At 43.9% G+C, this 10,711-nt stretch overlaps 1 protein-coding gene across 1 annotated transcript in view; it reads left to right on the top strand.

Annotated features, from left to right (window-relative positions):
* The first annotated feature begins 8,047 nt into the window (after positions 1–8,047).
* LOC125939818 (uncharacterized) overlaps positions 8,048–10,711 on the top strand; it is a 151,213-nt gene continuing 148,549 nt past the window's right edge. Inside the window, exon 1 of the mRNA XM_049655269.1 lies at positions 8,048–8,086. Coding sequence (XP_049511226.1) covers positions 8,048–8,086 — 39 coding nt within the window. The remainder of the gene's footprint in view (positions 8,087–10,711) is intronic.

The following is a 10,711-nucleotide window of genomic DNA, read 5'->3' as shown; positions in this document are numbered from 1 at the left end:
CATAGGAACAGTAGGAAGGCAAGGAAGACGAAGAATAAAGAGAGTGTTATATATGTATATATATATATATATATATATATATATAATATATCGGTGATTAAGTAAAGAGTAACAGGAGCCGGCACAGAAGTAGTTCAAAAAATAGAAGCACGTAGGCAAAACATAACAGGACTTTACTGACGTTTCGGCCGGGGTCCGGCCTTCATCAAGAGTGCGTGTACAAGCATACAGAGCTCAATTTATACCTTTTTTCCGTAAGGGTGAAAAGAGACAAGAAAAAATACAAAGTGAAAAGGACGAAAATACAAAGCAAAAAGAATACAACGAACACGTAAATAGAAACTTGCGCGTGCACAGAGTGCAATTATGAAAAAAAGTGAATACAACAAGGCTGTGAAAACAAGCTCGTAAATCGTGAGTAGCCCATGACCACAGGCGTGCACAGGCTTCGTGTCGTCATGGATGTCAACACGTACAATGACTCATGTCAAAGTACATCAAAAACGAGGGGCATGTACAGTGGTGCTATACAGGGGTACAACGTTGCGCGTGCATGGAGTGGGATTATTGAAAACATTAACAAAAAGCATGCGGGCGTCACTGAAAAGATTTATTGGCGTCGTGAGTGTCAACACGTCTAATGGCTTATGTCAAGGTACATCAAAAAACGACGGGCATATACAGTGGTGCTATAAAGGGGTACAAAGCTGCGCGCACATGCAGTGGCATTGTGAAAACATAATAAGAAAAGGGATGTGAGCGGTTGCTGCTGCCAGGAGAGTATTTGACTTCAAAGACGGTCAATACACCCACACCTGGTCTGAAGGACTCCTGCACTGTGACCTCCACTAATCTCCGAGTTGAACTAACTGCGATCCATTGCATTCTTTGTACACGTGGTATTCTTTGTGTTTGTAGGCAGGCGTATTTCATACAAATTCTATGTGTGTGTGAAAAAGTGAAATATTAAATAAAATAAATGAAAGATTTAATGACAATATTAAGTAATAAACATCAATATAATTTCGAATTAATGCTGCGGAAGTATGCATATCCCTACATAAGCATGCCATATAATATGTGTTATAGAACCGTCACGAAATGCATGTTCATATGTATAACTATATACTTGTTCATATTGTTACGCGAAGAACGAGTCGGTAAGACGGGCAACTATTTACAGGATGTATTTACAACAGCGGTTGCAGCGCTGACCGGTTAGGTTCACAGCGCGAGCCCAGCTCGTTCTTCCTCTTCTTTTCTCGAGTGATGGCTCCCGCGCGCCTCGGTCAAACAATCAAATACCACACGCGTGTAGCATAATCCCCCGGCGGCAGAAGCGACGTCCCGGAGCGTCTAAATGTCATCACTGGGAGGGTGATACTGCTTCAGTCGTGTAACGTGCACGACATCGCTGAACTGGGAAGCAGATGGGGCGTCAGGGGCGATCTCGTATGTGACGGGAGTCACGGCACGAAGCACTCGGTAGGGGCCTGTGTAACGCGACAGCAGTTTTTCTGACAGGCCGACCTGACGCGACGGAGACCATAGAAGCACCAAAGAACCAGGCGGGAAGTGCACGTCTCGGTGTCGCTGGTCGTACAAACGCCGTTGACTCTCTAGGGAGTTCAAAAGGCGGTAGCAATATGTATAACAATATACTTCTGTGCCGGCTCCTGTTACTCTTTACTTCACTGATTTATCTACCATGGATTCCGGTAAAAGCACGAGGAAATGCATCAACTGGAGGTATCCATCGACCGCAGTTTCTACTACAGTTTTGGGCGACTCCCAAATCAAGTACCTATTTCATCACTTCGACCCTAACCGCACTGCTACTCCAGCCTTCGTTTGGCAGTCCGGAGCGCGCATAATTGATGCACGCGCCCTGCTGGATTTGGTACCAATTTCTACGAGAACCCTGGTCCTTAACGTGGGCACAAATGACTTGACTTAAACCGCTGGACGCGTGACCTTCGAAAACTACCGTGACTTGCTGCAGACCATCTCCAAAGAACGACCAGATATCCACCGTGTCTACGCTAACCTGATCCTGCCGAGAACTACGAATAGACATCGTGGGTAGCGAAATGATGTCCTCGTTCGTCACTGCAATCGTGAGGCCTCTACTTTCAACAGCCTGCTGCAGAACATTTGCCGACATTCCTGGTGGGTGAAATTCACCGGCCACGGCTTTCAATGCTTTCCTTCTACTCGCGTTCTCGCTGCTGATAGACTCCATCCAAGTTTTGAGGGCGTCGCTTTAATGGCTGCCCATCTCCAAAAACTGTGCTTTAGAAGAAATAACCCTTTTTCTTCCTTTTGGAGAGACACTGCTCAGTGCCCACCGACCGAGCGAGCGCACGCTAGGCTGCCTGCAAACAGTCTGTCCAATGTGCCAGGCTTCCCATCTCCAAGTGAATTCCCCGCAATCGGTGCACCGATCATACAGGAACAACCACCAGCGTCATTTTCGCCGCGAACTTATCTTTCAATGAACCAACCGGCCAACTACCCGAACTCCCCACGTCCCACAGACCGGGCCCCGACAGAGCAGCAATCGTATTCCGCGGCCCTCTCGCGCAACACAAAGTCTTCAACCAGCCCACCACAAAATGAACAAGACTGCGGACCCAGCCAGTCTCCGCAGCGAAAAATACACAACGGAGCCCCAGCAACAAGACTGAGACCCAGACCCCAATCGACAACGCAGAACACCGTTCGGACCAATTCCCGGAAAGCTAAGCGGAAGGGAAAGAACCCTAGAAACTGACTAGGTGAGCCTTGTGCCCATAGGGCGAACACCGATAGTGCCTCTGCCGCCTTTTTGAAGCTTGGGAAAGTGGTGGAAAAGCGGATCCGGAAGGGACTACATGTATCCACTCTCAGTTCATACTTAGCGGCTCACGTTCCACCTAGGGGACTCAGCCTTTCCGTAACAGCAGCCACCAGTCAAATGTCCGATAAGAATACAGCTAGATGGCGTGAAACCCTTAGAACAACTTCTTCAGATCTTACCCGTATTGTTCACAATCATTATCAGCACGCTTTTAAGGACTCGCTAAATACGGAACGACAATTGTGCGCCAGTAGTGATTTCAGCACGCACGAAATCGCCGAATTAGAAGCTTATAAATCAAAAAAGCTAAGTGAGATTCACTAAAAAAAGTGTAAACGTTGCTCCGTGATGGCGTGGACCGCTCGTTGTTTCCAAGGCAGGTAATAACGGCGGTTCCGATAAAATCCTTTCCTAGGCTAGAGCACAGCCCTCCGCCTCTTTCTAACGTGGTTAACCTCTCCCATGAGAGCCTAACTGGGAATGAACTTCGCATGCTGTCACGGGGCCTAACCTTTTGTCCTGCAACCGGCGGATGTGATGACTTTCAATTGGCTAAAGATTTGGAAAACTTTTCAAGCAACATGCGCCTACGGGAATATTTCCAGTACCACCCATCCACTTCTGACACGCCACCAGCAATGCCTTCTAGCAAACGTTGGACGCCTCCGGCCCAGCGTGATAAATGCCTAGACATGTACATTGCCGCCGTCCAACGTGATGCCCTTAAAGCTTATGAAAACCAAAATTCATTTAAGCCTAATATTTCATTAGAAGAAAGGAAAGCTATCACATCATTGGCCAAACGCAGTGACATTGTGATAAAACCAGCGGACAAAGGAGGTGCCGTGGTGATCATGAGCACAACGGACTTTATAAACGAAGCCCAGAGACAGCTAAATGATCAGACTTTCTATAAGCGTCTAGACGGGAATCCTACCACAAATTTTAAAACAATAGTCCAAGACACCATTAAAGGTCTCGTAAAAGCGAAGCAATTAAGCGATAACGCAGTAGGTTCACTCGTCCCACTCAGTCCCATCCCGGACAGGTTTTACTTACAACCTAAAATACACAAAGAAAACTGTCCCGAACGCCCTATTGTTTCAGGCATTGGCACTGTCACGGAGCACCTTTCGCGCTACGTTGATGTAATAATCAGCAGCCTTTCATGTAGCTTCTCATCTTATCTTAGAGATACGAACCATTTTTTGTTGGACATCGACGACCTCCTTATACCAGAGAATTCCGTGCTCGTTACATTAGATGTGGTTTCACTCTATACAAACATCCCCCATAATGATGGCATTCAGGCAATTGTTCATGCCTATGACAGATCGTCTGATGATCAGAAAACCATTGGTAGTGACACACTGTCTACATTATTGAAATTAATTTTACAGCTCAATAATTTTGAATTTCATGGTTCGCACTACCTTCAAATAAGCGGTACATCAATGGGAACTCGCATTGGACCTAATTATGCTAGCATTTTTATGTCTGTTCTGGAGAATGACTTTCTTGGCAAGCGCGAACTAAAACCTCTTCATTATAAGCGGTTTATAGGTGACATTTTTCTGATCTGGCCTGATGGTGAAAATGAACTGTTATTGTTTATAGCCGATTTCAGTACCACCCACCCATCCATTTCTTTTTCGCATGAATACTCTCGTTCTACGATTAACTTTCTGGACGTTACAGTTTCCCTACCTAACAACAAAGTAACCACTAAACTTTACAGAAAACCAACGGACAGGCATCGTTATCTTCACTTTAAAAGTTCTCACGTAAAACACTGGAGAACCAGTGTACCATATAGTCAGGCGCTTTGCTTTAAATAACTTTGCTCGGAACAGTCGGATTCTATGAAAACTGTGAACAACTTCGCGAAGCTTTAATTCAGCAGGAATACCCACGTCAAATTGTGGATGATGCCGTTAAAAGGGCCGATGCGCTAAATAGGAAGGATTTGTTCCGTGCAAAAAAGCAATCGCCCATTCAGACACAGAGTACCCTCGTTCTAACCCACCCAGCATCGGTTCAAAATGTCTCGTCAATCCTTAAAAAACATTTCAACATAATATCACAGAGTGATCACCTTAAAGTTATCTTTCCAGAACCCCCACGGGTAGTCTTCAGATGGTCTAGTAATCTGCATGACATCTTAACGTCATCTAAAACCAGGATTCCTGAGACTGCGGGTTGCCAGCCTTGCAAGAAAACACGGTGCAAAGTTTGTGCACACATGACGACATCATGTATTGCCAAAAGCACTGCCTCCGATTTCCACATGAAAATTAACGGTAATTTTACGTGTGACACTAACAACTGTATCTATTTGCTCGAATGTTCTGTTTGCAAATTACAGTACGTTGGAGAAACTGAAACGCCGTTCCGGCATCGCTTTAACAACCATAAGTGCCACGCAGCTACTCTCCCCCACCTTCCACTATTAAAACACGTGCTCATTCCAGGCCACTCACTTGATAAAATCACCGCAACAATCCTTCAATCTAGTTTTCATTCCCACCACGAAAGAGAGCTTCGAGAATCCTATATAATTCATAAATTTAAAGCGCTAACTTGCGGAATCAATGAAAGGGCTGGCAAACTTTCTTTTTTACCCGTTTAGTGTTTTATCCGCGTTTTTCACGTTGCAAGTTTCGTGGCCCCTTATCATTGCACACATACTCTTATCCCTATCACTTTTGGTTTCATTGAGGTCAAAAAGGTGTGCACCTGCATTTCCAGCTGTCATTCTTCACTGCTTCCCTTTGTGACATTTGACTGTGCGGCTGAAACGTCAGTAAAGTCGTGTTATTGTATTTTTTTCTTTTCTTCTTTACTCTGTTCTCCTGTTCTTTTAACGACATATATATATATATATATATATATATATATATATAGTTATACATATGAACATGCATTTCGGGACGGTTCTAAACACATATTATATGGCATGCTTATGTAGGGATATGCATACTTCCGCAGCATTAATTCGAAATTATATTGATGTTTATTACTTAATATTGTCATTAAATCTTTCATTTATTTTATTTAATATTTCACTTTTTCACACACACATAGAATTTGTATGAAATACGCCTGCCTACAAACACAAAGAATACCACGTGTACAAAGAATGCAATGGATCGCAGTTAGTTCAACTCGGAGATTAGTGGAGGTCACAGTGCAGGAGTCCTTCAGACCAGGTGTGGGTGTATTGACCGTCTTTGAAGTCAAATACTCTCCTGGCAGCAGCAACCGCTCACATCCCTTTTCTTATTATGTTTTCACAATGCCACTGCATGTGCGCGCAGCTTTGTACCCCTTTATAGCACCACTGTATATGCCCGTCGTTTTTTGATGTACCTTGACATAAGCCATTAGACGTGTTGACACTCACGACGCCAATAAATCTTTTCAGTGACGCCCGCATGCTTTTTGTTAATGTTTTCAATAATCCCACTCCATGCACGCGCAACGTTGTACCCCTGTATAGCACCACTGTACATGCCCCTCGTTTTTGATGTACTTTGACATGAGTCATTGTACGTGTTGACATCCATGACGACACGAAGTCTGCGCACGCCTGTGGTCATGGGCTACTCACGATTTACGAGCTTGTTTTCACAGCCTTGTTGTATTCACTTATTTTAATAATTGTACTTTGTGCACGCGCAAGTTTCTATTTACGTGTTCGTTGTATTCTTTTTTACTTTGTATTTTCGTCCTTTTCACTTTGTATTTTTTCTTGTCTCTTTTCACCCTTACGGAAAAAAGGTATAAATTGAGCTCTGTATGCTTGTAGACGCACTATTGATGAAGGCCGGACCCCGGCCGAAACGTCAGTAAAGTCCTGTTATGTTTTGCCTACGTGCTTCTATTTTTGCACTAATATATATATATATATATATATATATATATATACTTAAACAAGGTGTCACCAACACCTTCCTTTCCTTTTAACCCATGAGTTCGCAAGTAACTCGCGGATAATAAACGCACACGCAAGGTAACAGGATAAAACTAGGGGTGTGCGAAGCGAATACTATTAAAATACCTAGTATATAATGAGTATTCGGTGCGATAATGTACTATTTGAAGTTGTCGAACACTCTTTGCTTTCGAAGATGCTACGAGCAGACACTTTTTGGCCTCTCAAGGGAAGGAGAACAATACATGGGAGGACAATTCCATACAATTATGCTTTAGTATAGCCCTGTTTGTTGTGCAGGGTCACCAGTTCTGGAGCAAACACATGGGATAGAAAACTCCTCATTAAACTCAAGTCGTTCAATGCGTACGAATTGCTTTTAAGCAGCATAAACTTATGCCCCCATCACGAACGCACCGAAAAAGGTTCGTCCGACTTGTTTGTTCCCATGTCGATCCCCATTTATGCACGGCGAAAACTCTACGAAGCCTTTGCACATTCGCTCGAGAACAGTAGAGCACTTGCAACACATAACACAATGTACTAATGAAAAACAAATTGCAAACCGTAGTACGAGCAAAGATTGATAAATAGTTGTCCTTCCATTTCTCGGCTTTTGTTTGATTTATTCTGTTTGTCTCAGCCAATAGGGATCACTGTCGGTGTAATGTTCTAAGGGTACGCCTAAATACTTGACCGGGGTTGTAAGCCACTGCACATTTAGGAAAAACTGTGGCGTTAGGTCCGGATACCCATACGAAAAACTAAGATATTTTCTCCAATTGACTGCACTACCGCTTACCTCTCAAAAGCGTTTTAGAATGCTAATAACCTCCGCTATACTTTCGAGATTTGAACAAAAAAAAAACTATGCATAGTTTTCACGTGACGTCACAGCGCTGTCTGCTAGCGGTCGTCGGCTATGTTGGAGCACTGCAACCGATGCGCGCGAATGGTGGAGCGCCGCCTGTGCAGTCTTTCGGCGTTGATTTTAGGATTTGCGAACGATCGCGTGTTCAATGAATTCTGTCCATGATATTTTGCCGAGATGGGGGGCGTGACGCGTGCTCGCTACGAAGCAAAATCAACATGTGCGACGGTGTTGATCCGACACGACTACGGACGTCGACCTGCTGCCGGTTACGACGCATGCTGACATTGTAAATTATTTGGTGCTGTCGACGAACCACGTATCTCTTACTGAAATGAAATCACACAAGTCTCTTGAGGCTCATAACTACTTCACAAGTGGCCGGGTAAGCGGCATGACCGCAATGCGGCTACTCTCCAAGCGCGTCGTCGTGTTGAGCGAGGTAAGGTTACAAACATTTCAAAAATATATTTGTAAATCCGTACCGCTGGAATAACGTGGTTAACACGGTACCCATTTGCATGAACTCGTTCGTTAGCTGTTCAATTACAGCACCGTGCGCTGCTCACATGCTCCAATGCTCGACGCTGCCAGGCATTGTGTACGACGCAACATACCTTATTTCGCTATTCGCTTACCTAAATACGGCCTTCTGTAACTCTGCTTAAATGTAGGCGTAAAAAGTAGGTTCTTTACATCTTTCCTGTTTATGCGAGCGAGCGAGAGACGCCGACGCTCCTCCGACAACACTTTCGGCCACTCGCATTACTGAGTCCTCACTTTCGGCAAGCTGTACAGCCGGTTCTGGGCTCCATGTTCGTTTTCTGTGCGGCAGACTGCTTCTCGCACTGAAGCCGATCATGTCACACATCGGCATTACGACGCTGTACCGTATTAGAACAGGCACAGCGCGAAAGTATGCACCCGGCGCACGCAGCAAAGGCCGGCGCCAAGGCAGTAGCTCTCCGTAATGGCGGCTACCTACCCCATACGCCCCGGTTGTGACGTCCGTGAAAAGTGTTATATCGTCTGCATAGGCCAGAATGCGTACTTCAGATGCACTTAGCCTGAATCCACTAGTTGTACTGCGTTTATAATACTTAGGCAAAAGCTTTCAATAAGCATGCAAAAAAGCAGAGGGGAAATAGGACATCCTTGGCGAAATGAGCGCCGCACTTGGATGACGATTTCCAATTTCTTTGTAACAACGAGCCTAGTACTTAGTACTACAACCACTGTAAGCCATACGAACAGCTTCATTTATTACTGTACCAACATTGGCATGTTCTAAGACAGTTATAAGCAAGTCATGTGGCACGCGGTCAAAGGCCTTCTCAAAATCGATCTGGAGCGTCGCGACTGCTCCCTTCATGACGTCGCAACACTCTAATACACACCTCGCTTTCTGAATGTTGGTAAAGATGCTTCTGCCCTTTATTCCACAAGTTTGAATGCGGGTCCACTATTTCTTTTATTACGCTTTGCAACTTTCAAGCCACTAGTTTCATAAAAAATTTTTCATCTACATTTGTACACTGATAGGTGATATGCTGATACGTGCCGAAGTTTCATAGACTCGTTCGATTAGGAATAAAAATAGTATGGGAAGTGAGAAATGATGGAGGCCGAGATTTAAATCCAAAGGCTTAATTGAAAAATTGGGCGGACGCTTAAGCTTCGCTTTTAAGAGTGGAACGCGATATCATTCAAAGATCCCTGACTGCTACTCATGGTTCCCGACGACTGCAGCTTATGCAACCCTAATGGTTACTGGCGACTAACGCTATGCACGTAGGCGAGCTTTCTGGTGAAAACGCGGCTTCTTCCGTGGGCCGATCCCGGAGATAGTGCACAACCGCGCCAAAGAAATTGCAAACACTTTCAGGTTTTCATATTTGTTTCGCACTTTAATATTTCAGTCTGAGAAGATTCAAGCGTAAAAGGCATGCGCTGTGGGTGCTTTTTTCTCATGAGATTTCTTTGTGGATGTCATTCTCAAAATTCCGAGGAATAGCTTGGCAAAGATTGCAAGACAAGGTATGAGGCAACATTAATGATGGAATGGTGTGGCATACCTAAACGTGATTGGCGATGATTTCCTCGGCAGCGGGCGTCAATGCCGACGCCGATGCCGACGCCGGATTTTCTGCGACACGGGGCCTTAAGGTAGCGGTCCCACTCCGGCGGCACTTACCCCCCGTTTTCAGTGCTTTTGGAGCAACAGTGGCGGCTGTTCTACTTAGGATATAAGTTGTCCTAAATACCATAGAAAGCTTAATCCTTGTGAATTCCAACTATATATAATATAAAAAAATTAATTAATGTCATTTAGAAAAAAATGTTCAAGAAAGCATTAATTACTTACATGATTTTGCGAACTGTGTCTCAGTTATGATCATATTTAGAAGAAACTGCCGCATTTACTGCATTGTGGCTTGCTCTGTAGCTTTAGGACATATTTATCTATTTTCTAGACGCAGCAAAATAATTTTGAGTTTTTACTTTTTGGATAATTTGCTTTTGAAGATTGCCAAATATCGCAAACTCCTGTTGTAAACAGCCGCGCAACTACACGCTCAAGGAGGCTAAATTTTGGATAAGTTAGAGTTCAAGGAATTTCCATATAGGACGCAAAATTTCATTCATGTACCTTTATTAGTTTTAAACCGCAGCTTCGTAGCTTTAGTACCTTCCCGCTAAAATGTGCAAAATTAAAACCAGAATTCTAAATATTGCCTAATTTCGGCAGCATTATTAGGAAAACTAATAAAGGTACGTGAATGAAATTTTGCGTCCTAGATAGAAATTTCTTGAACTCTAACTCATTTAATATGTAGCTTCCTTGAGCATGTAGTTGGCGAGCTGTTTACAACAGAAGTTTGCGATATTTGGCAAACTTCAAAAGCAAATTATGCAAAAAGAAAAACTCAAAATCATTTTTCTGTATCTAGGAAATAGATAAATACGTCCTAAAGCTACAGAGCAAGCCGCATTGCAGTAAATGCGGTAGTTTCTTCTAAGTATGGTAACTGAGACACAGTTGCTCTAAACCCAGGATCTTATGTTT

Source organism: Dermacentor silvarum, chromosome 9, assembly GCF_013339745.2.
Source record: "Dermacentor silvarum isolate Dsil-2018 chromosome 9, BIME_Dsil_1.4, whole genome shotgun sequence".
NCBI classification, from domain to species: Eukaryota; Metazoa; Arthropoda; class Arachnida; order Ixodida; family Ixodidae; genus Dermacentor; species Dermacentor silvarum.
The sequence above is the reverse complement of the archived record's forward strand: the minus strand, read 5'-3'. Positions and strand labels throughout refer to the sequence as shown.